Genomic DNA, 27,468 nt, shown 5'->3' with positions numbered 1-27,468 from the left:
AAATTAAGTATAAGATAGTACAAGGAGGATTTAGTGGTGGTGGAGGAAGCAACGATCTAAAAATGACTTTCATCATAATGCAATCTCTTTTTAAACAAAAAATAACAACCGCAGGGACAACGGACCAATCACAACAAAGAAAATAACAAAAGTAACACACTAATGGCATTTTTGTCTTTTACAAACACTAAGGAGGTGCAGAAAAGAACCATGATGTTCAGAAAGAAATACTCAAACATGAATTACACTAGAAATTTACAGAAAAAGGGAAATAAAACTATAAATCCTTTTCCTCTGCATCCAAATTTTGCCATTCATGACCTAACAATGGTGTTTTATCCTTTTTCCTTTCTTCCAGATACTAAGTTAAATCACATAAAAAAGGTCTCTAATCTGGTCATTAGATACAAAACAATGTTTGAAAAGATTGAGAATAAAATGAACATTTCTGTAATTCTATCATAATCTAAACACATCTTCCCCCTTTTTTTGCAGATTTAGAATAGAGGTACAACGAAATCAATTATACCAGATATCAAATAATATCTAGCATGTTTCTAAACAAATATCATAGATAATAATATACATGAGTTCTAAAAAGAATATATCTAACTCAATCACTCTACATTTCAGGTGGTTCCGTTTAATCCATCACTAATTTTGCCATGGCCTTTTTTTGTACTAACCACATCTTTAAATCTTCAAAATCTTCTCCATCATCTTTGAACATTGAATTATCCAAATCTGAGGTGTATAAAGAGTTATCTGGTACCACCAAAAGTATACAGCTATCGTCCACACTGCATGAACAGTAATTACAAAGAATACATTTCTTACATGCAAGACCGAAACGAAGAAAACGCGTAATGCGGTTCTTTCTTCCATGATAGGTCCAAGGTGCCACCAGAAAAGATGCACGCAGTTTCTCCAAACAGACAATATACAGACACCAAACATTCTCATATATACGTGTGTAAATTGAATTATTTGGCACGAAATTCATGCCGAAAAACGGTGAGATTTTGAGTAAACTTGTCCCTGTTCTTTGAATCTATGCTTAGAGTAACATCTGCCATGAGTTTGTCGAAGCATGAAGATAGCCGCTGATGCTGATCCATTGGCTGCAAAAATTAACCAACCCTAGTCATGAAACGCATGCAGAGTGGAAAAACAAAACTCATGGTTCTAACCACCCCAAAACATGTAAGATATTATTGTAACAATAACTAAACTGAACCAGTTATTAGCTAGTTATTGCCACCACTTTGATGTAAGCTAAAGTTGAGAGTGGGATAGACACAATAACTACGAACAGTGGTCCATAAGTGAAGCAATATTTACTGTCTTTGAGTCTCTTTTTTTACATGTGAGAAATGAGAGGCTGAATTCACTCAGCCCTATATCCTGAACACCTGATCTGTAATCCAGATCTACACCAAAAATTTTATAGCCCAACTTTAAGATTACACTAAAAAGGAAAATACCTGTGATGACAAGATTTGAGCTTTCAGATCAGAGAATATCTGCACGTAAAAAGCAACTCAATACTTGATTGTGTCACATAAGAAACAGATAGTGTGGCTACAATCATGTGCCAAATCAGTCTATAACTGCATTTTATGCTAGATAAATGACTAATAATAACATGAATACTTAACTCCTAGCCTGGAGTACTAATTAGTTGGGCAATATATGCACATTACTATTACACTCAACTTCAAGTTCGAGTATATATATCATTTACCAAAGCTTGTTAAATAATACATACATAACTGTCTGCAAATTTTTTTATGAAAACTGAACACAGAATGAAAAGGTTCACTACCTGCTCATTAATGAGTATCAAGCTCAACATTGGCCTGCTCAGACTCCATTGGTTCCCACAGTCTTCGAATAATATAATCTCAAATAGGGTCTTCAAGATCTTGGAATGCAAAAGAGAGACACCCAAGTCAAATAACCTTAACAAAAAATTGTGCCTCATTCCCAGTTTCATGGTAGGAAAAATGAATATGAGCATATTTCATAAAATAAAATGGTAGTTTGCTTTCTAAAGTATGTTGAACAAGCTATGCAAACAACAGATAATTCGAAGGTTTTCACTAACTGAAATTTAGGACTAAAATAATGACAAAATGGTATTAACTGCACCTTAATTTTTTTAGATGCCAGAAAAATAAATTTATAAAAAATTTAGAGCAAAAATTATGAACTTTTAACAGATGGTGAACAGTAAAATATTAAAAAGATGTATACCTCCGGAAACAGATTGGGACACTCTGCAATATGACGAGCAAGGTTGGCAGATGCAGGCAAATGTGGAGCCTCCCCCATAGTGATGTTGTTAAAATAGAAGGCCGCCAAATTATCAACAGCAGATGCACACTGTAACCAGAAAGTACAAGAGTTGGACAAAGGCAGTTACAAACTAAATACATAATGTTCACATCAATAGAATCTCCTAAAAAATGCTATGGAAAAATGTCCTTTAGCCTGAAAACAGGAACATGGATATAAGATCTTGTAGCCATAACCTGAGATGAGATATTTGTATCCAACCCTTTAAGTCCAGATTCAAGGGAGCCAACCATATGCATAAAGGTGTTTGTGTCCAAGTTTAATACAAATGTGATGTGGCTATTGAACAAAACCTCCAAGAATGCAAAATAAGCCTTTGTTAGCTGCATAAAAGAAAAAAACTAAATGTGATTCACCGTAATAGTATTTGGCAACCTGGCAGAAATCTAAGCCAACAAATAATTCAGGAGTGAGATAAATAGAACATAGATGAACTATGAAAGCTCACAGATGGTTTTATATTTTACGTGTTTCCTCAGGCAACAGCCCAATAGGGCTTGAAGGGTGCATAATGCATAAACCACAGTGCATTCTGCTGAAACTCAACTTTTATTTAAAATAGAGGAAGAAATGGTAAAACTTCACTTGGTCATGGAGCAGTTTGATTTCATATCAATCAGCAAACAAAAAGTTTAAGCTGTGGGGGTAAAGGCTCCTGAATCAGACAAATTTGAAGAACCCCACTTCACTAAGTAGCTTAGGCCTAGACTCAAATTATGCAATCTCAAGGGTGGTGGTGGTTTGGTCTCAAATACTGGTTTTGTGAAGTTGAGTTAAATCCTAAACTCACATTCTAAGATGGTATAAAAAAAACTTATTCTATATCCATTGCTGGACCCACCAGCACTTTTCCACGTTCCAGGCTGGAAATCTAGGGCATGAGGAAGTGGTTGAAAGTCACCTCAATTGTTGTTACCCCAATATTGTCTTAGTTTATGCCTATTTGGGGGTTAACTTATTTGCAACCTCAAGGGTGGTAATCAAGTATCAATATTGACTAGAGAAATGACCAGAATATATCATATAGTTGGTGGACAATTCTCACCATGCATGCAAATTTTGAGGTTGAATTAGACTCGAAACCCAACACTCTAATAAATATTAACCCTTTAAAAGACAGATTAGTGATCGAACATTCAACACAATCATTCTTCTTTCAACTTCATAAAAAGATTTGTTTAAGAAAATTTTATCCATGCAATCATTTAGCTTTATATCCTTCACTTTATTATGGCAAATTTAATTTGAAATGTATATAAGACTTATATTGCAAGAGAATAGTGTTCATACCTTCCTATATGCCAAAATATCAGACATAGGAATTGACAAAGTCATCTTTAGAGCAGCATCAAGAGCGTCAGATAGAGCTCTGTCACCATATAGTTCAAACACACCAAAGTTGACATAATTTCCTGAAAGGGCTGTCAATTGATGCAAGATATTAAATTTAGCCAGCCCACATACAATCTACTCTCTAAAGTATTCTGCCCCAATAAATAGCTTATTCATGCTCTATTACACAACCATGAAACAACTCAAATATTTAAGAAAAAAAAGCCCAAAGTATTCTAAACCAATACTTATGTATATAAATAGATACACCCATCTATACAACTCTGCAAAATCATAAAATAACTTGACTAGCTGCAGAAATTAACTGAGAGCGGAAAACACATGCAGAACACAAGTCCATGCTCCAGAAATAAAAAAGAAATAAACAGGGCTAGGATTTCACCTCTTGACAGTATAGTTAAACAAATCCATATTCCTTTGTACTTGTATGTATAAATATCGGCAGCATTTGGAAGAGACAGAACTCTAGATCCATAAGCAACAATCAGTTTACTAACTTCCCGGAAAAGAAGTATGCCATTGGGAGAAGAAGAATCAAAAGTCAAACGTTGAGCTTTATTTTGCACAAACTCAGCCATGAACTTTAACAATGGGGTAGTAACCTGCAGAATCAAGCAAATCCCAGGAGGGGGAAGAGGAACATACATCAGAATATATGCATAGGAAGTAATTCCACGTGTACATGACGACAAAGGGCACTCGTAGATGGAAAATTAGAATCCAACATTTTTATTATCACACATTTCTATCAATCATCAATAAAACTCAAAAGTCCAAAGTAAACACAATATGAAATAATAGAAACTAAATACTTCCAAAGTGTTATAAGACATAATCAAGATAATTATTTTTAACACATTCCAACACGGGGTCCTACTTTTGTCTCCAATCTTTACTACTTTATATCTTCCGTATTTTATTACCTTTATTGATAATTTCTACAAGGTACTGGGTAATATTTTATGAAAGAATGGTTAGTGTTATTTTCCATTTCAAAATTTTCCGTATAATTTCCATATTCAAATTATACGAATTATTATTTTCTCTTCAAAAAGTATTACAGTAATTATTTTTTGTTAACACTAGAGAGTATGCGCAGTGGAGACCATGAGAACTCTAAGTGAGCCCGAGAACGTATGACAAGGGTATATGAATTGATCACACTTATTTAATCAGGTTTCCTCGCCCAAACTAGTCACGTGGTTTTCAAACGGTGGTACAAGAGCAATTCAACTAGATTTACAAGAAGGATCTAGAAACCTTTATGCCCAGATATACAAGTACTATGCACTATTGGAGATGTGGTATCTCTCCAACCTGTAATTGCAGAGGTTTATTAACCAGATTGGCAGGTCATCCATATAAGGCTATGTTAGGAAGTTGGCCGTTCATTTAGGCGAACCAGCATTAGGCTTCTAAAGGAATAGGCATTTATTGAGTAATTGGTTCTCTTGGGGGTTCCAGCATTGATTGTCTCAATTCTTAAAGTGCGACATATATATTCATTGGACAACTTTGTTTAAAGGCGAATTGGTTTTAAGATGAAATTTGACATAGTATAAAAGCTTATAATTCATCTTGGTGATTGCCTACTCTGGTAGACTTGTTTGGTTTCGTAGGCAAATGTAGATGGAGTGTGTTGGGAGGTTCCACATCACCTACCTTGATTTATGGAGTGCAACTTATATATCTATTAGACAACTTCACTTAAGGTCAACTGGTTTAATTATGAAATTTGAAGGGGCCTATACTGAACAATTCACAGCACCTCAATGCCACACCAAGAAAGATATAGGTGTTATTGGAGTTAGCCACTGATAAGACGGTCCAATAACCCTTAGTGCCTACTTAGGCAAGTTTCCATATTTTCTTACAAATAAGATTTTACGCTGAAGGAAAATACTTCCAATCTAAAACATTGCAATGGTCTTAAGATTATTAGAGGTTAAAATTGGCACACACCACTTCTATAATTCATCTGCACTGGAGCAATAACCCTTAGTAATAACCCTTAGTGCCTACTTAGGCAAGTTTCCATATTTTCTTACAAATAAGATTTTACGCTGAAGGAAAATACTTCCAATCTAAAACATTGCAATGGTCTTAAGATTATTAGAGGTTAAAATTGGCACACACCACTTCTATAATTCATCTGCACTGGAGCATGACAGCTAGCACCTACACATTATCAGTTAAATATTAATGCTTTCTAGAAATAAAATGTTTAGCATGGGTCACAACTATGATTTTCTGCAGATTGACCAAGTAATAGCATTTTCTTCTACACCAACCCTAGGCAAACAAAGAATTATCTAGAAAAACATTAGCATTTAAATTCAAATAAGGTAACTACCAATCACAGTCCAATGTGATATGTGAAAATGGTATTGTATTGAATGAAATGATTCTCTTACCTATTACACCCCTTCACTTAATCCTATACTTATAGGAGTAAGTGAGTGGTACACACCTCACACACACTCACATACAGCACACTCACAACTCACATCTAAATACAAATACAATAATTCTAACACTCCCCCTCAAGCTAGAGCATACATATTGTATGTACTAAGCTTGGAATAGATGAACTCGGTGTTGAACTAGATGATTTGTCTTCAAGAGTGTGAGGCAAACATAGATGGACAACAGCAGCTTGTGAAACTTCAACTTCAAAAGTGGATGAAGGAAAGCATTGGTGGCCAATGACAAACTGCAAGGACTGATTCTCCAATCAATGATGGATGAGTGACGGGATCAACAGTGGTAGCTGAAAGCTAAGAGCTACAAAACTGCAGGGACTACACTAAATCCTCATCAATGATGGCTGGGTGACGGGATCAACAGTAGTAGCTGAAATCTACAAAACTGCAGGGACTACACCCATATACATGTGACTTGCAGTGTCTTGGAAACGTACTCCCCCTTAGTGTGAACGGCGGAAATGTGGAATATCACAGTTGCTGGACCACTAAAAATAGAAACAAAATATTAAGCTATAATACTGAAACAAAGGCATCAAAGATCCAAATTGGAGGTCCAAAATTCTTTGCTGGACAACTCCCAAGTGGTGATACGTAGCAGTGTATCACAAGAAGATCGGGCTAACTCTAGCACCGAACAGCGGCAAACTGTGCAAGAAGATCGGGCTAACTCTAGCACCGAACCGCGGCTGTGCCGAACAGCAGCAAATAGTGCAAGAACATCGGCAAACTTCGCTTGGACAACGACAAAACGGCGCTGGACAGCGGAAACGGCACCTGGACAGCGGTCAATAGTGGCTGGACAGTGGTCAAAAGGGGCCTGGACAGCGACAAACGGTATCGGAAAGCAGAAAAACGGCGCGTGGACAGCGGCATACCGCGCGGACAGCGACAGACCGCGCGGACAGCGGAAACGGCACCTGGACAGCAGCAGACGGCGCGGACAGCGGCAAACAATGACTGGACAGTGGCAAACGGCGCCTGGTCAGCGGCACACGGCGTCGGACAGTTGCAAAACGGCGCCTGGACACCAACGGCAGAGACGAAGATGGCAGCAACGGCTGCTCTGATGGTCGAAACAAAGAGAGGGAGCTCCGACGACGGCTATGGAGGTGTCGCGGGGAAACTCCGGCACCGGGAAGGCGGCGCGTGCAGAACACGCGGCCGAGACTGGCCGAGAAGAAGCGGCGCGTGACAGCTGGTGCGGAGGTTTCGGACGCCGGCACCGGTGGGGTTGGTCGTCGCGTGAAGAGGCGAGCCAGATCCAGTGGTCGCTGGTCGGAACGGTGACGGTGGCCGGCGACAAGGCGGCGCGTGGCTATACGCGTCCGAGATCTACCGGAAAGAGGAGCCGCGTGGAGGCGCGTTGAGAGGAATCTGGTGTTGTCTCTGGCGGGGTTGGCCGTCGCTCGAGGAGACGCTCCAGATCTGCTGGTCACCGGTCGAAACGGTGACGGCCGGCGGCGGACTGGCCGGAAAGAAGAGCTCCGTGGCGGCGCGTTCGGAGGATTCTGGTCCTGTCTCCGGTAGGGTTGGCCGTCGCTCAAGGAGACGGTCCAGATCCGATGGTCACCCGTCGAAACTGTGACGGTGGCCGGCGGCGGCGGCGGCAGCGGCGGCGGCGGTGGCGACGGAGTCAGCAGCGATGGCAGCGGAAAGTGGCGGCGACAGCAGTGGCACACTCGGTCTGAACGGGTGCGCAGAGAAGAAGAGAAAATGGAATTTGAGGGCTGTCACCGGAAACTGTAGGGGCTGCCGGCGGCCATGGCGGCCGGCCGCCGGCAGACAGTAGAGACCCTAGAGGTAGATCAGAGAACCTGCTCTGATACCATGTGAAAATGGTATTGTATTGAATGAAATGATTCTCTTACCTATTACACCCCTTCACTTAATCCTATACTTATAGGAGTAAGTGAGTGGTACACACCTCACACACACTCACATACAGCACACTCACAACTCACATCTAAATACAAATACAATAATTCTAACATGATAGAACCAACAAGAGAATATCATGAACCATGTAGGGTTGAGGGAAGCAATACCATATCATTCATGCAAACCCACAAAAAAAGTGATACCACATGTCTGCTAACTCTGTATTTAGATGGCCAAGGATATGAAAGGTGCTTGTGGTTTTCCCCATAAGCCACCCTCATCTCCTCAGCCACTGCAACACTAAAGATATTAATTAAATGATTTGAGATAAGTCATGACACGAGAAGTTACAGTAAATATGGCTGAGGTAATGCTAGAAAAGTTACAAAACCAGTTGCTGTCAATAGGGCTTCAAACCATAAATTGTGCCCATGTATGATATTGGGCCAGTTTGTTTGTGCTTATTTTTTTAAGTAAGTCTTTGTTTAATAAATTAAGCATATTTTACTTTTTTTAAGTGGTTGCCTAATTTTCTTATTTAAAAAAAAGTTTTCTACTAATTTGAATAAACAAATTCTAACTGATTCTCAAATAAGTGATATTTTTAAATAATTGATTCTTTATGAAAAAATTATTTTAAGTTTAAACAAACTGGCCCATTATGTAGCAATTCACGCAATGTTATAGCATCTACAAAATGAAACTAGGACTAAAACTCCCCATCTGACCGTATGTGTAGGTATAAAAAATTATCCAAAAGGTTCATTACCTCTGGGGTGTCTGTCCAATGTGAGATGCCCTTTAAGAGTAGAGGCATGTGTGCAGGATACAACCAATCAAAGAGGAATCCATATGTTCGGCGGCTAAGAAATACAAATATAGGTCAGTTCTATCGCTTCCATTAGCTTAAATAATGGAAAAAGCATGACTACCGACCTGTTTGTGGCCATTGCAATTCCTCTAAGGTCCCTCATCAAACCAACAAGTGCAAACCTTACAGCATCTGTTCGAAATACTGCATCAGGGGTTGATTCCAAACTCAGAAAAACCTAAGAAAACAGGAGGAAACATTATATGCAGAGTTCAATCAAAACCACAAGCCTAAGCAACTAATTATAAGAAAAACCCATCTAGGTGTTATAATCAACACAATAAATAAACAACAATTGCTATTATCCTTCACTAACCAACAACAAAGGTAGTCAAAAAGCTAAGGCATAAGCTGAGAAGCACCTAAACATTTCAGAAAAACCCTTAAAAGCTAGTTGTTAAAGGAGAAAATCATGCACTTAAATACTCCACCAAGCATCTCGCACTACTCAATATACGACTTAGGCATCCGTAATACTCAAGTCCCTATTGTAGCATAGCTCCTGAGAGCTAATATTTGGGTGGCTATCATTACGATAATTTGCTCTGCGACGTTTCAATCAACTTCTTTGTTAGTTAAAACCCTCACCAATCAGAAACCTTCACAGGTATTCTTTTCAGGACACTGGCAACTAACTCTTATACCAATTGGTAAGCACTTGGAAGATTCACCCTTTAAAGATAGCTCTTAAAAGGGGAGAACCAAAATACTCCACCGAGCATCCGATATAACTTGAATTATTACTTATGCAGCCTACAATGCCCAAGTCCTTATCACAAGCACAATAATGTCTATAAAATTTTGCTTTTCTGGAAATATTCAAAGAATTGAGTAACGAGTTACAAGAAATAGGTCCCATGAACATATTAGCTAAAGAGTAGAAAACCAATCGGAATACAACAGAAACCCCAATCAAAAAAACAAAACCCACCAGTATTGCTCAGTTTCACAATAGTAATATCTAAGAACAAGTGATGACCCAAATACTAGAGATAAGGAAGATATGTAATTGGAGCTGACATTGTCTGTCTCTGAGACAGCATGAGAAAAGAGAAAAATAAATCAATAAAATAAATAGAGGATTTCTTTAATACCAAAGATATGATACGAGTATAAATAAAAAAGTTCCTAATAGTACATATTAATCTAGATATTCCAGATTATATAAGATCATCTCGTTATTTCTATAACTATAACAATATTCCTGAACATCTTATCAACTACTTGTTTATATAATTATAACAAAAGTACTCTGCTTAATTGGAAAAAATGCCAAGTCCTAAATCGACTAGAAACAATGCCAACATAATGTATATGAGTGGAGGCCAACAATCTTCACCTTATAAGCTAACTTTTCGAGTTGCAAGATGGTATCATAATATGTCCCAAATTTTTTATTGGGTTATCTATCATATAGCTCACACACCAAGTAGAATAATGTTGGCTACAAGATGATATCTTGGAAAAAAACCGTCACATTGATCAGCTATACTGTCAAGATATTATATACAACCAAGGATTGGTAATACTCATCTTATGACCTATCTTTTGGAGTTGAGTTAATCCTAAACATACATTTGAGGAAACTTTTGTTAATGTTAAAGACATTATTTGATGACATTATAAAGGAAAATATGATATTGATTCAATTACATCAAATAGGGAAATATCCTAGAAAATATTTCCCATTATTAATTATTGGTTTTGTTCCTTATTATTGTGTTTCTTTTTGCTATAAATAAAAGTACTTCCGTGTAAACAAGACTCATAATTACAAGTATACATGTATCAGAGTTGTATGTACAACATACATAATTACAAGTAATCCTCTTTACAGAGGTTCAATCATCTGTGATCTTCTTTGTAACTGTTAGATATTAAGATGTGTGTTTTTGTTATTTGGGCTTAGTCTATTCTGTATTAGGGCATTGGCCCATATCTTACAATATAAATAAACTACCCTATGTGTATGCTAAACACACAAGGGATATTCTCTCCCAATCTTCTCTATTTCTCATATGGTATCTAGAGCACAGGAATAGTTCCAGTCAACTCCACGGTCTCCGGCACCTATCACTGTCGCCGTCGTCGCCGCCGCCGCCGTCGCCGCCGCCGGAGTTCCAGAATCGACCGGCGACCACACCATCGGGATCGTCTCGGCCGGGCGACCACCGTCGCACGAAGATCGCGGCGATCGGAGAACCCACGCGCCGCCACGCGCCGCCGCAAGATTCGCCGCTGCCGCCGCTGCCGCCGCGCGTGCCGGCGCGTCGCCGGAGCTTTCCGCCGCCGATCAGCACCGCCGTGATCGCCTCCTCGCCCTCTTTCCGGATCTGTGGTCGTTGCGTCAATCGGAGCACTTTGAATTTTTAGGGTTTCTCCCTCTCTATGGCGTCTTCCTCGTCTACAAACACCTCTGTTGGTGGCTCATCTTCTGATCCCTCAATATATACCAATTATGTGAATGTACACTTGTCCATTGACAAGTTAGATGGCACAAATTATGCAACATGGGCGTCCGACATCAAACTTTGGTTGAAGAGTCAGGGGTACTTAGATCATCTTACTCAAAATGTGACTATTGCTCCCATAGATGACACTTCCCGCTGGATGAAAATTGATGCTCAGTTATGTATTGTTATAAAGTCCACCATTCACTCCTCACTGAAACAAATGTTTCGATCCTATGAAACATGTTCAGAAGTATGGGCACAAGCGAAGTTGTTATACACCAATGACACTCAGCGTCTTTATGGTGTTTGTCAGGACCTATTAACTGTTATTGGTCCGCGCAATCCTGGTCCCATGGCAGATTATTTGGGTAAAATTCATGCCCTTCTTCATGACTTTAATGATATATTACCTCCTGCTTCCACTCCTGCTGAAGAATTGGAACAACGATCAAAGTTCTTCATGTTGTTGGCATTATACGGACTCTCTGATGATGTTTCTCATGTCCGTGATCAGATTTTGGGTTCTCCTGTCATACCCAACTTTACTTCTACTTGTTCTGCTCTTTTGCGTATACCGAGCAAACCCGTCACTGAGACATCCTCCCATACTGATGATTCCTCTGTTATGGCTGCTCAACGTGATGATCGAAGTCGGTCTCGCAAGCCAAGTAAAGGACGTCCAAAATGTGACCATTGTGGCAAGTTAGGCCACAAGATTGATAAATGTTATGCTCTCCATATTAGCTCTAATCCTGTCTTCCATGAGAGAACCAAACACATTGAAGTTGATTGCCATTTCATTCGAGAAAAAATCATATCCGGAGATATCAAGACTGAGTTTGTTAATTCAAGCAACCAGTTGGCAGACATATTCACTAAGTCCTTACGAGGACCTAGAATTGATTATCTTTGTAACAAGCTTGGAACATATGATTTATATGCTCCAGCTTGAGGGGGAGTGTTAGATATTAAGATGTGTGTTTTTGTTATTTGGGCTTAGTCTATTCTGTATTAGGGCATTGGCCCATATCTTACAATATAAATAAACTACCCTATGTGTATGCTAAACACACAAGGGATATTCTCTCCCAATCTTCTCTATTTCTCATAGTAACAATTATGTGGTTGAGCCCCCTAAACAAAATTAAATCAAATTCTTCTTTGATGTCAAAGTATTGGCTATGAACAGTAATCAATCCCCAGTAAAAGATAGAAAAGTATAACCTATCACGGGATACACATATGATCATTAGATAATTAATTACTGTTTATTTACCTTATGACCGTATTTCTTTTTGCTATAAATAAAAGTACTTACTAGGAACAAGATACAAAATTACAAGTAATCCTCTCTACATGATATCATACTAGTATGTACAAGATACATAACTACAAGTAATCTCTGCATGGTACCGGGGAGGTACAATCCCTTGTGATAGGTTTGTCACAATTTTGTTGGAGTTGGCCTAAACAAAATTAATTGGAACTCTAATTATTCACTTTTTTTGTTGGTCCCTCTGATTTGTTGTTGTTGTTCCCTGAGTGTCACACACTTTTTTTACCTCTGGTAAACAACACCCATTGCATTGTTTTTCCTCTACCGAAACTGTTGTAATTGTTAGAATAATTATATCTATGTATCATCATTAAGCCTAGGCAGGGTGTTTTCTGCTAGATCATTTATTAGTTGTACCTAGTTCTGCACCTAGGAGTCTAGTGCAGTCCCTTACTATTCCATGTACTCTTGTATTTTCATTATATATAGAAGACAGTGAGAGGAATCTCTTAAGCCCTCTAGAAATATACTTTCTGTTCTAATCTCAAGTGTAATCTCTACCATTTTTCTCTCTGATAGCTGTTACACCCTTCGAGCTATTTTTGCTCTGAATACTACTGCACCCTCCGAGTATTTTTCTCTCTAGCACACACCATGCTCTTTGAGCATTTTTGTTATCAAGTAGCCACAACACCCTCTTAGAATTTTTGCTATTAGATAGTCGCATCTTTCAAAAACTTTCATAATGCTGGCCTAGTAGGACAGGGAAAATAACCAGCTATAGTACAGATCCCCTTACATCAGTCCAGATAATCTTTCCCCTTAAATCAAATGTTATTTCATAACGTCAATGTCACATTATCATGTTTGTTTATTCAAATTTATGTACAATTTTGGGTGTTAAAATCTATACCAACTGACGAATAAACTATAAACTGCATAATGATTAACAGCACATCACATGCAAAACATAAAATCCAGTCATATTTATATATATCCAGTAATGTTAAAATACTTCACTCTCTCCACAATCCAATCTGCAATAGCTAGTAGAGATACATGAGATTAAAAAAATTACTATACAAGAGTTTTAATGGAATGAGTGATAGAGTACCTGTTGGAGTGGATCCATTGAAGATTTAAATTTCACGGGACTATCTTCCATGAATATCAACCAGCCAATAGTGTAATAGAATGTTGTTCTGCTGCGAGTGCATCTTTTTGCCTCCAAAAATGGAAAATGCTCCCTCTGAGATTAATTATAGCAAAAAAATGATTTAGAAAAGGACACAGGAATATAATTATATAAACAGTAATGTCGAGATATACAATGGAGCTGAGGGAGGGAAGAAATGCAACATTACTGTGCAATCTAAAAAAGCATTGTATAGCATTTTTTAATCCTTGAATATTTTCTCTTCAAGCAATTTACACAGTATTGGAACATGAAAATCATTTTGTAGTGTTTCAAAAGTTGGACCAGTCATGGTAGTTCAGTGGCTTATTGATTGAACTAGTGACCCAATAATTAAACCACATAAATCAATCAATATTAAATAAATAAAGGTTATTCATAAGATAATGTATAAAATAAAATTCCACACAAAACTATAAAATAGATGCATGTGTATGTGGTTAAAATCTCTCTAGCAAGTTCGGAGGCATGGGCTAAAATCCTGGTTTGGGCAAATCTGAAGCCCACGTTCAATATTCCAGCCTGTGAAAATTTAATATTCAACAGCTTGCAGACCTTGGGATAAAGCAAATCAGGAAGTTAGAGATATTTGAAATGAAACCTAGATAGTACCAATCAAGTTAAACCTTTTACCAAAATAATAACCAAAGAAGAATCTTGATCAACATTTACATATACAGCATGAAAAAGCAACAGCGAGTACATACTATACAACTCCATATTACACCACTCTTAGTCAAGTTACTCCTGAATTATGATGGATTGTGTCATGTAAAGCTAATTTTCCATTTACAATTTATGACAGTGAATCAGCAGCCAGTTTTAGCTAGTTTGAAATAAATGATAATGAGCAAATGAAAAAATGGACATTCTACCGTATGATTGGCAACAATAAATTTCACTGTGTCCAACTTCAGAAGTAGCTTTCCAGTCATGTAGCTGTAACGAGAAATCAGTTAATTCTAGTGGCTTGTCCTAACTACAAAAGAGGTAGCTAATACTCTTCAATCCAACTAAAACTAACCCAGATGCAAGCTCCAAAAACAAACTCAAGGTGTGATCAATGACCTCTTCACTCTGAAATAAGCACAAACACAATTAGTGTGATAAATTAGGAAAAAATTTAAATGAGAAAAAAAGACAAAAGCTATACAAAATACCTCTGTGTAGCACTTAAGGTTAGTCACAATCTTGCCAATAATAACATTCAACAATAATAGATGATCATGTAGGCCAAGAAGTTCAGATAACCGGGTATATAACTGCTGCAACATAAAATATATAAATGAACGGGTGCATAGAAAGCTCAATTTATGTTCAGTGTCTTGTTATATCTGAAGCATGGGTACTTTGATTAGTGTGCCATGCCTATACCAAGTACATACTGCTTACAGGTAAATTTTGGCCATGTCTGGGTATGTACATAAGAGGATTAATGTAACTAGGTACAGCTAGGCATGCCTCATGTACAAGAGATCACTTTCAGTTAAAATTAGATATTATTTCCTTCTCTCTCAATAGCATTATTCTACAATCTAAATTATGCTCATTAATTTTCGCATCCAAATTGAGAGTGGTGATGACCGCAAGTTGGGAAAAAGTAACTCAACTAGTAACAGCAGCAATAACAACTGGAAGGATTTAGCACAACAATTTGAGCTACTTAACTTTTTATTACAAATATTTTCACAATGTTTTATCTTTTATTTAATTCTGCCATGTTTTATTAGTTAAATTCCATTTCCTGCAGAATACATACATTTGCATGCATGAGTCTATATATAAATATCAATAAAAAAAATTATAAAGCTTTTTAACGTAGCCATACTATGATTTTTTTTTAAATTAACATTTTATACCTGTAAAGTTGGTACATCCATGCAAAATAATAATTAAAATATTTTATTACCTTGGAAGAATGAATAGCCTGATCTCCTACATAAGACTTTCGGAAATGCTGAAAGAAAGTAAGAATTGCCCTATCTAGTCTTTGTTTGCTTATCTCACCATATCTCTGTCAAATGCCAAAAGCACGAACAAATAAGAAATTCATTCTTCTAAACCACATCATTTACTAAATTTATCATCAAGAAAAACAAAAGCAAAAAATAAAAATAAAAACAATGAACAAAAAAATAAACATCGATTCCATTCTGTAATTGCATTAATAGAAGAATACTATGACTGGTAGATCCCAAAAAGACCAAGTGATTTCAGCCCCAATCACTTACCAGGAGAAAAAATAAGAGACTTTCCTTTATCATATAGGAACCTTACTTTGCAATAAAAAATAGAGCAAAACTGTGTTTTAGTCTCTGGAAGATACCCTAATTATCAAAATCACCCTTTATAGGTTAGTTTCATCAAATTTTTTTATCAGCAAAAGTTACTTGTTAGTATTTTGTTAGTGGAAAAGTTGAACTCACAACCTCTCTCATCCTCCCTTTCAAACCCACCAAACCAACCTTATAACTCCCAAATGATAGTGGAAGGAGTTGAACCCACAATCTCTCTCACCCTCTCTTCTAACTTTACCACTAAGCCACCTTAGAACTCCTAGTTTCATCAGTTTGATCCCCTAAAGTTCAAATGATTTTGGTAGGAAGGTCAAATTTGTTGCAATATGCACTTCAAGCAATCCTTTGAGCGCATGAACTTTACAAGGATTTTACCATCACTGAATTTTGACATTTAGTTTTTCTATTGTTCTTCAGCACCTTTATTTTTTGTTGTGGGAAGGATGCCTTAAGCCCACCAACTTTGTACTTGTGATCGGCTTCTCTCTTAAAACAATACTTTCATACCAGAATTATTTATACCAAAGAAAACAACAGATCACCCTTCAGCTAACAACACAAACACAAGATATATCATGGATGTCCTAACTTACAACTAAAGACATTTTACAATTTAATTTAAATGTCATCATGCTAAGTCACAAAGGATTGACAAATGCCTAAAAGTAATATTATGCCAGTACCTGGCTATGTATTCCACTGTCAGTTACATTTATCAACTGCAACACTCGAGCAGAAAGTTCAGCATCAAGCACTTCCTGGGATTCCAAACTGCGTATATAAATGCCCCCAAGAAAATAAGAATACAATTAAGTTGATACCTCATAAGCAATGAACACTGCTCATAACTACTTTGATGATCCACATCATTTCATTAGAAAAAAGGCAAGAGCCGAAAAGGATTTTACCTACAACCAGTACACTGTTTTATCTTAAGTATTGCGGCAATGATATGAGCAATCCAAGCAAGTTTATCTTCAATCACACTGAGGTCACTGTTATCAGGAACATGTAATCTTGCTCTTTCCTATTTTGTCATTGAAAACAGTTAAACATGAATTTGTAACTAATTCTCTCAACACAAACTACAAAAGGGTAACTAGCATCATTAAGTGAAAGCTATAACCACACCGTGTATATTTGCAGGACTGGCTCCATTACGTTTATTATAAATAAACTACTGCTTTCATACTGCACAATGAATACAGAGGAGTCAAACAATCATAGTTCAATAAATTGCAACAGAATTGCAATAAAAAAAAGGAATAAAGAATTTCCAATCTTCAGTAAATGAGTAACAACCTTGATATCTCTCATTCCTTGATCATACACAAAATATTAGAACACAGAATGATAAATTGAATCAAAGTTGCCTCTTGGTGATCACTACCTAACTTCAGTGGGTTACAAGGCAAGAGTGGCGTTATACTAATACAAGAACACTCTTATGAACCCATTTTTGTGTAGGTTCATTGCCACTTCGCTCAATATAACCAATTTAAAGAGAATATGATTATGAAGGAAATCAAGAGTCAGGTTTCCAATATATAATTTTTTCTGAGTATCCATTAAATTGGGTACCTAATAAATTAATCATTTTTGCTAAAGTCCCTAAACTCAGTATTTACTTTTATTTAAGTCCACGAAACATTTTTTAATTTTATATTTGCTCCCTCGATAATTTTTTTTTTGTCATAATAACCTATATGTTTGGCATAATATGGTGATGTATCATCTCAAAACAGGTAATGGAAGGGATTCAACATTACACATGGGATAACTTAATGGAAATATAGACAGTGCAACTGACATAGGTAACAGAAAAGCTTAAACCAAAATGGTTAATTTATTAGGTATTGAAGACAAATTTATTGGGTACTCAGAAACAAAAAACAGTCAATTAGGGACCTAAAACTTGTTTAATTCTTCTTTTATTGCGACTTCCTTTCTCATTTCAGTAACTTAGGCTTTGATCCAGAATCACTTTATTCGGAATTCATCAGTTCCAACTAACATAAAATAATTTTACTTTATAAGATTATATCAATTCTTTATCATTTAAAACGTTTTATTAATATTCCTGTTTGTTTTAGATTTTCAAGATTATATCAATTCTTTATCATTTAAAACGTTTTATTAATATTCCTGTTTGTTTTAGATTTTCGTCTTCCCCTGCTCTAACATATACTCCTTTTATATCCTTTTTGCCTTATACATTTCTTCTTTCATTAAAAATAGAAATATTAAATATGAATTATACCTGAAATCTACATAGGTATGGGAAGCAGTCTAATTGATCCTGAAGAAGTTCGGCATTGTCTAAGGGGTTCTCAGAAAGATCATCAGGCAATCCAGCCTATTAAAAACAGACAGAAGATATTACATATATGCAAATGTCTTATTAACAGATGTGTAGAATTAAAAGTATAAAGCCTTTGACTATGCAGCAAGCAACATGTAAAGCGTGCATGGATAGTTGGAAATACCTGTACTGAATTGAATCTTGATGTGATGAAATTCTCGGTAATCTTGGGAACAAATTCATCCAGTAAGCTTGGTGCGTCACCTTTTAAATATGGAACAGAAGACACCAATCTAGACCACAGCCCTAACAGGTAGTACACACTATTGCTTGCCCACTGACATGAAAATATCAGCTTAATCAATGCCAATATTTAAAAATATACATGCAAAAAATCAGTTGAAACTTAATTAACTCATGAAGTATATCTTATTGATAATTATCACAACACGTAGTCCTGAATTGTTTCCTGGCATCGCCACCACTGTCCCAAAGATAAATTGCTTAAAAAGACTTCAGAATGTGATTTTTGATCCACAATATATCATGTATTCTCTGGCAAATTTTCTAAAGCAACACAATAATTAACCTGCCATGATTGCAAAGATTTGAGAGTAAACTCTGCAACCAAACGTATCCAATCGCTGTAGCCTTCCACATTAACAAGCTCTGACAACTGCAACATTTAGTCCACAAATTTAGGTTACAAGTTCAAGGCAATCAGGGAAAGAAGTAATACATAAAGGGTGTTCCGATGGAATATATTATAGAACGTGCAGATTTGTTATTCTTCTAAAGTTTTTCAACCTAATCCTCCATGTATTAATAAATTAGAAAAGTCAATTCCCTCCTAGTTGGGAGGCAGCAGTTTTGGGGAAGAGATCATTTTTAAGGTTCATTTCCAAGTTTGAACACTAAACTTTTAAACAGGGAATAAATATCAGTTGGTAGAGAGACATAAAGGACAAGATAGAAATAAAAAAAGTCACAAAATTTAGGATGCCCTGTGATAATTGACATGAAGTGCTCCAGATTATCAGTATAAATTAAACATTTATGCATGTAATTATTAGGATAAGACAAATCATAAAAAAATTATGGAATTGTTTCACGTGAAGGAGTGAAGTATCCAAAACAGTGGCAAAGTAATAAAGAAAGCAATGATATGTAAATTATTAATATGTTCGAGCATTTGTTTATCTCTTTAATATACTAACACTAATTACTTAAAATTTAAATGATATTCTAGCTAACTACAATATACAGTGGCAAAGTAATTATAAAAACTATAGTCAATTTTTGAAGTTACTATCTTATCATTTTGTGTATTAAAGTTTAAAACTTAAAATTCCACAATAATTACTAGGGGCAATTCATGTGGTGGACACAGTACAGTGCCCATCTAACTTCTAAGCCAAAGTATGTACCTAGCCTCCACTGCATGAACCCCATGTCCCTGCTTATGTACATTGCATTACTACCAATTAGAAATAGAAACCAGTAGATAGACCACAAAAAGAGGAAAAAACCGCAAACAAGTCTACCTGATAATTCACTCTGAAACGACCAAGAAGACGACAAAACTCATGGTAATTATCATGATCTGCAAGACCTGCTTTCGAACACAGTTGAAATTGTAAATGCATGGCCAATGCCAAACAAGGGAAAAAACATGAATTGGAAATGAAGTAATAAGTAGAGCTTCAAAATTTATATGCAAGTCTGGCCAATGTTTGCCGTGTATAACTTCTTTCTTCACAACATTTTTTGCTTTGCAGAACCTAGAGAGATTTACTATGGCTTTCCCGTTTTAATGCCACTCAAAATAGAGTACACTGAATCTTAAATTCAACTAATATATTTCCTGACTAATGCCTTATAGATGACAAGTGTAGCCCAAGTTCACCTGTAATTACAAAATCTCACCCACGAGCTTTTTATCTAAGTCGAGTAAGAGCTTCTACAAACTCTCATTTCCTACACTGGCAGGTAATAACTGACTGGTTTGTTGAAGAGGCAGGAAGATTGAACAAGCCAAGACAAAATAAGTTGTCATAATGACAAATACATGCACAAAACGAAAGTAAGATAGAGAGATGTTCTGTTTCATATATTGCTGCTCATAATGAATATAAAGCAAGAAATCCAAAAAACACTGTAAACAATAGACAAGTTTTCCTTTCACGTATAATAATGGAAGATAATATTTCCAGTTTGTCATTACAATACAAAACAAGTGAAGAAGTAACAAGCCTACAACACCTTGCCCTGTTTGCAGGATTACTTTGGTTCCTGTCATTAAATGGGCCAAAAATTTAGAACGGGCAGCATCATTTGTAAACAAAGAGCGTCTTACAGACGCTAGTCGCACCAAGCACTCCAGTGCCTGGAAAGAAAAATAATTAATGCCTAAGAAAGAAGGTTTAAAAGTAAAGGCCGATGAACCATCAATAAAAAAGTTTCACAATATAAAATAAGCATTAACAGTCATTACCTAAATTCTCAGCTTTCCGAAGTAAACATAAACAAATTGTTATCTAATACAAATGATAATATAAAAATTTGAAAAACATTCAACAAGATACCTTATTAATACCTCAATAGTAACATTAGTGTGGTACTCAATTTTCATGTAAAGGATGAGGTAATGTTGAATAATAACTTTTCTCCATGTTGTGAGTTGCTTGATTTCATAAGGAAATGTTATTTTACACTACCCTCACAGCCTTTCACTACCTTACTTTGGCGAAGCTTAGGGTGTTTCCTTGAAAATTTCAATACCAATGAAAGGGTTTCTGCAAAGTCATTAACAAAGGTTTTCAAAAAGTACCAATGGCTGCCATGTTCTTACAGTCCTCCTTGTCACACATGCTAGGAGATTGAAGATTCTTGTGTTTTCAAGTTTGTTTTTTTCGTTTTATATACCTTGTTTTAACATTTTTTGTTAGGTTACAATAGGAATCCCAAAACAAAATGAAGGTAAAGAGAAAGGTAGGCTAAGTTTGAGATACTAATGGAAAACAGGAGCTGCTAAGCGAAGGCTGTTAGCTGTACGAGCAGTTCATATATTTTGCCTGATAATCATTAAAAGATCAAGTCATCCCTGTCATTATTTTTTTCAATAGACACCCTCTTCTTTTTCCCACTCCTTTTATCTCCCTTCAAATAAAATTATTCTTTTATTTCACAAGAAAGAAAATTATTGCTATTGGGTAAAAAGTAGATCATCTTCACTATCCGGTAGTCTACAAACCTTGTATATCTTTTTTCTAACCCCCCTGCTCCCTCTCTCCCGTATAAAAGCTAAAAATATCTCACTAACATTCAACCGACACCTTTACAGCATACAACATTTCTGCAACAACCAAGGAGTCCCACCAGAATTTGTCAAGAAGTGTCCAGTCATTCTCTTTTAGAAGAACAGGATTTTGTTTCAAACATAGTATAACACGATCAGTATTAAAAAGATTAACCATGCTCACTTTTGCCTCATTATAACATTGTAATTAGTTTTTCAAACATTTAAATAGCACCTAATCATGTGTCGGCCATCACACTTTGTCATCATTACAAATTTCAAATCTCAAATAGCTAGCCTACATTTATAAGTTTGAATTATAACAAGGGGCAGGATAAAACCTACAAATAGGTCACAAGAAAAAAAAACTAATGAATATTGATGGTTTGACAAAATTCTTTGAATCGGAATAAATTAAATAAACCCACAAAAGTAAGAAACAAAATGGAAGTACATACACTATGTATGCCCTTGATATGTTAACATTAAATTATAACATAGATATATGCAGAAAGCATATTAACTTAAAATAGTTTTAATCAAATTTGATCATTCACATTAAGCTAGTGCTCTCACATGATATTTTTGAAGGGCTATAACCAGTGTAAGTAATACGCAATTTCTAAATGAGTAAAAAAGATTCAAATTTTAGTTTTGGAAAACTTCAAGATCTAAATGTGAAATATATGAGCATTGAAACTAATCTATATACAGACCTCCTTTGAAAGAGGGGGCTTTGTAATGCCATAGTAATCAAAAAATATTTGTAGTGTTGAAGACTCCTCCAAAACAGGTTTCCAAGGTGATGGAATCTGCAAAACACCATTTGTCAAGATAGAACATGAACCAATAAAATAAAAAAATCTGTGGTACTACCCAAATATTAAAATTTTAAATAAAGAAAAACAGATACCTGAACTGTGCCAAACTCATCCGAACTTTCATCAACAGATGTCCCCACAAAATCAAATGATAAACATTTCAAAGAAAGAGCAAGTGCCAATTCTTGCATTTGATTGACCACTGCATATTATACAATCTCAAATCTCAACATCATGACAGAAAAAAGTAAGAAACAAGGTACTAAAATAGAGGAGGAAATTAAGAGTATGAGCATTCCACTTTTACCATCATTTTTCAGTTGACCCAATGATGTTAAAGATATCTGGAATATCTGAAAAAGATATTGGTCTCTAAAAGAGCAAGCAACCCTTCGATGAATTGTTGCAGGCATACCAGCATTAGCCTGAGGAAGGATTTAAGATTTAAGAGATCAAAGCACAACAAAAAAACAAGTAGAAGAGATTATGAAACCCGTTCGCCAGATAAAGTTTTTTTTTTTTTTAATTTTATTTTGTTAACATGGACCTGAAAAAAGTATAACTAACATAGATATTCAAATTTCATAAAACTTTGGAATGAGGTAGCACAAATTCCAGTGATGACCTCATGGAGCATGTCTTCACACATGACCACTGCTTTGAACTAGTTAATGAATATGTTACAACATGAAATCTCAATTAGAAGGAAGAAAATCCCATACCCAAGAATTTCCGGGGAATCTCAAGAAATTCCCCCAACCCAAGACACTTACTTTCCCAAACTTCAAAGGATCTTGCACTCATTTTAAATACACTTAAGTAAAAATTCATATTGTTATAAACAAAAAACACATGATCAGTGACAAGAAAATCATTTTCAATATAAAGAAGAACAAGAAGATCATAAAATTATGAATATGAATACTCTAGTAAAGAAAAAAGTACATACAGAAAGCATAAAATGAGAATATTAAGACAGCTGCCTCAACTGACTACTTTAAAATCTGTGTACTATATAATCAAGAAATATTTTATCTGTTTTTTGTGAAACTTCTCCTGTAGAACACCATCCTGTTATGACTCAGCATCCCCCCTCCCCAAAATAAGGCACGGAACCAACATCCCTCCCTCATTTTTACTGTTCATATCATTGGATGGACTCCATAAACAAACAGATACAAGCACAAACCCGTGGCAATAGTATTTTGTAATGTTCCCACTACAGATATTCAAGTAGCAGAAGTTAAACTCTAACCTGATTCATCTCAGAGATAAGCTGACTTAGGATCTTCAAACCAATGGCATAATGACCTGGCGTTGCCTGGATTGGAAAAAATATGATATGAGCAATATGTCCCAGAAACAGAAATCTACTAATTGAGATGGAGGGCAATGCAACAAATTCATATTGCATACTGATTTCTGGTTAACTTAATAGGATTTAAGAAAAAAGTTGCAGAAACCAAAGCAAATTACAAACAGTGCTAAAATTAGTAAGTCAAACATAAAGAGTAATAGCTTATGTACACAGTTACTATACATCTGAGAAGGTGACGAAATCAGAAGTGGGGTTTACTAATTCAAGTAAACTGAGAAACATTTCTTAGTTTAGGAGATATAAACCTACAATTAATTGATGTTCAAAAGAGTATAAGCCACATTCGTGGTTTTAAAATGACGCAACCGCGATTTTGGCCACAATGTGAAGGTGTTTCTTGTTTTACTTGAGTCTTGAAGATCGTCTTTCGATACAAGATACCGTATTGCATGCAAATTAAACAATCGATTTTATCTCACCTGACTCAAGAAGTTCATTGATTCTTTTACCAGGTCCCGGAATCGGTCATCATCAAACCATCCGAACTTTGTAACTCGACATAAAAGTTGGATCAAAGAAGCAGTCACAAATGGCTGTAACTCAGGTCCTCTGGTCGCTAGATAGTTTATGAGGTATGTCCCTAACATGCATTAAAAATAGTTCTATGAATTGCAGCATTTTGAGTCACCCAAGAGGGGAGGAGTGAAATGAAGAGAAACAATACATATATCAAGGCGAAGCTTCAAGGCAAGGCTGTGTTCCGTGACTTGTTTCAACAAACTGGAACTAGCCAGCATCAATGCATAGGGTGTCAAGGCATGATCAAGTATGTATTGGCATTGGGAAATGTATTCAGTGTTCATCGAAAAACATTTCAGTGTGTTCTCCGCGTGAGCACGTTCTACCGAGTCCTGCGAATTGTACAGCCTCTCGCACAATGCTTCTAGTTGTGCCAACTCCATCGCTCATCAAGATTCGCTACACAGAGAGGTCTATAATCTAATATTTCACTCCGGGCGATTATTAGGGTTGCGACGACAGGAACTACGCGGCGGCGATGACGGGAGGAGCCGCCGGCAACCGCGAAAGGACGTGGAAGGTGAAGAGGAGATTAACGAATTGAAATCGGAATAAATGAAGGATTTGATTCTACCACGACTGCTGGACCACGATCACATCGCATTGGCGAAACGAAATGGAAGAAATTCTTGTGATTGATCCATCTAGGTTTTCTCAATCTCTTCCTTTGTTAGGATGATTTTCTTTTTTCTTTTCTTTTCTCTTCTCTCGTTTAAGTTATGCGACAAAAACTGTTGAAATAAATACTTTCCGTTGTTTTTATTCATGCACCGACTCTGTTTTATTTATTTTGCGAAAATATACTGGTTGTAATTGTAACAAAAACAAACTTATTTATTTTCTATTAGATTCGAGAACGGTTGAAAAAACATTTATTACTTCTATATTACAGACTTAAATAGGCAGCTTTTAGGCATTAGCTATTTATTAGCGGAATTTGCATGTTTAAATTACATTAATTTTTAACTAGAGTAAAATAAATAACATTAATAGGATAACAGTATATTCTTATAAAAAAAATATATGTTAAGCATTTGAATGAAATGATTTGGAATTAAGCATTTGAATGAAATACAATGGATGATTATGTTTTTTAATGTTCTATCAGTGGAAACACATTCCAACACTATTATTGGGTGTCCATTTCTTTATAATAATAAAAAATATTATTATTGCTATAATTATTAAAATAAAAATATTACTAAATTATAAAAATAAATATAAATAACTTTTATACTTTTAATTATTGATAGATAGATGTTTTAATCTAAAAGCGGTTTTTTAAAAAATAAAATAGTACATATGTAAACATCAATAAGAATAATTTTTTTTTATTAATGTTATTAATGAAAACTGACGTGCTCATTTGAGAAAACAACATGTTACATAAATATTGCATAAAAACTTTCAATTTTGTTAAAAAATTCTACATATCTGATTCCATAGTTATCATTGTATCTATATTTGTCATTTTATTTTTTTTATAGTATTTCTTTTTTGTCATTTGTTTTTAAAAGCATGTTGGAATATGTATGAAAAAGAAAATTCATGACTTTGATTTAATGTGATATAAAACTATTAAATGTAGTAGAAACATATATTCTTAAAGAAAATAACTACTCATCTTCAATTAACTTAATGTTTGTTGTTAGTCTCACAATAAATATTAATATTCCCATTCCAAATCTTTTAAGTATATTCAATTATCATATATTTGATATTTAAAATTTTGTGTCATGATTTTGTTCTTAAAAATAATAAAGAAATAAATATTTAAATTGACATTAATTTTTAAGTAATGTATAATGGTTGAATGTAACATAATGTAATTGAAATTTATAGATTTTTCTTATCTTTAGCTTTGCAATTTTTGATGCACGTATTTGATTGTTTTTATTTTTTTCATAATTATTTGTCTTTTTAATAGTTACAAAATCATAATTTTTTTGATATTTGACATTAAAAAATAAATATTTTACATTAAATACTTTATAATGTTATGATAAAGATATATATTTTTTTATAAAATTATTTAATTAATATTTAAAATAATAAATTAGTAAATACATATATTTATTCATTTTCGATGAGAAGAGATGAAATGATTTTTTTATATATGTCAGGTATAAAGACATGCTTATAATAGATAATGTTTTTTAATAATGGGTAATTTAAATCAAACACGTCTTTCAGCATTAAAAAAAATAAAGTATATATGTTTATTATCAAACCAAAAATACAAGACATTAATGTTGCTGTTTATGACAGTTAAGTGAATATCATTTTATGTTTTTTTTTTTCAACGAACTCACATTTTATGTTTTATTTTCCAACAAACTCTATTAAACACACAAAGGGGATGACAGTTGAGAAAAACCGAAGGTTAGGCCCACCAGTTACTAAGATGAATAGATAAACAATAAATAGTTCCATTCAGTCGTTATATGAATTTAAAGGTCCAAATTAGGTATAAATAGGTTTTAATATTTTAAATATCTTTGCATGGACCATTGCGTGTATCAATAAGCTATGTAAAGTTGCAAAAAAAAAAATTATTCCATTAGAGAGTATGTATATACGTATTAAATCAACAATCAGATTAATTGAAAGGAAACATTATTTTTTTCTCACATAAAATTTAATATGTATAATATTAATAATTTTTTTTGTGTATACAAGTTTTTATCAATTTATTATGGAACTCAAATAATCATATGCAATAAAAAAAATACCTATAAAATAAATAAAAACTACTTATAACAAAATTACAAAAATGATTTTGTATTTATTTTTAAAATTACCTTTTATGAAATATCATTTGATACTGGTTAAAAAAGATATTGTTGTTTTTTTGGGTTAAAATATTTCATATTCTTTGAATTTTAAAACATTTGTTCGAATTAAACGAGCAAACTCTGCAGAATGCAGACTTGTCAAAATTAAAGAGGTTTCTTCGAAAATAAACTTATGGAACTCTTAATTT

General features: G+C 35.1%; 1 protein-coding gene across 2 annotated transcripts; it reads right to left on the bottom strand.

Annotated features, from left to right (window-relative positions):
- Positions 1 to 376: 376 nt before the first annotated feature.
- On the bottom strand, positions 377 to 25,228 carry LOC124832240 (ARM repeat superfamily protein). Of its 2 annotated transcripts, none has more exons than XM_047306393.2 (28): positions 24,631 to 25,228; positions 24,386 to 24,546; positions 23,844 to 23,909; positions 22,896 to 23,013; positions 22,681 to 22,790; positions 22,484 to 22,579; positions 20,732 to 20,855; positions 20,014 to 20,081; positions 19,059 to 19,145; positions 18,654 to 18,806; positions 18,428 to 18,523; positions 17,299 to 17,358; positions 17,076 to 17,194; positions 16,851 to 16,938; positions 15,780 to 15,884; positions 15,031 to 15,135; positions 14,895 to 14,947; positions 14,746 to 14,809; positions 13,790 to 13,924; positions 9,012 to 9,124; positions 8,845 to 8,938; positions 4,094 to 4,313; positions 3,649 to 3,779; positions 2,535 to 2,681; positions 2,257 to 2,385; positions 1,826 to 1,924; positions 1,485 to 1,523; positions 377 to 1,121 (listed from the first exon to the last, which is right to left on the bottom strand). In XM_047306393.2, the coding sequence occupies exons 1-28, from the start codon at positions 24,866 to 24,868 to the stop codon at positions 984 to 986; spliced, it is 3,156 nt and encodes a 1,051-aa protein (XP_047162349.1). In that variant the 5' UTR covers positions 24,869 to 25,228; the 3' UTR covers positions 377 to 983. The 2 variants fall into 2 exon arrangements, with proteins under 2 accessions (XP_047162349.1, XP_047162350.1); XM_047306394.2 differs by having other exon boundaries at positions 15,031 to 15,132.
- Between the last annotated feature and the right edge of the window lie 2,240 nt (positions 25,229 to 27,468).

This window comes from Vigna umbellata, chromosome 2 (genome assembly GCF_029865625.1).
Source record: "Vigna umbellata cultivar VRB3 chromosome 2, Vumbellata_1.0, whole genome shotgun sequence".
Classification (NCBI taxonomy): Eukaryota; Viridiplantae; Streptophyta; class Magnoliopsida; order Fabales; family Fabaceae; genus Vigna; species Vigna umbellata.
Note: the sequence above shows the minus strand (reverse complement) of the source record. Positions and strands in the feature narration are given on the sequence as shown.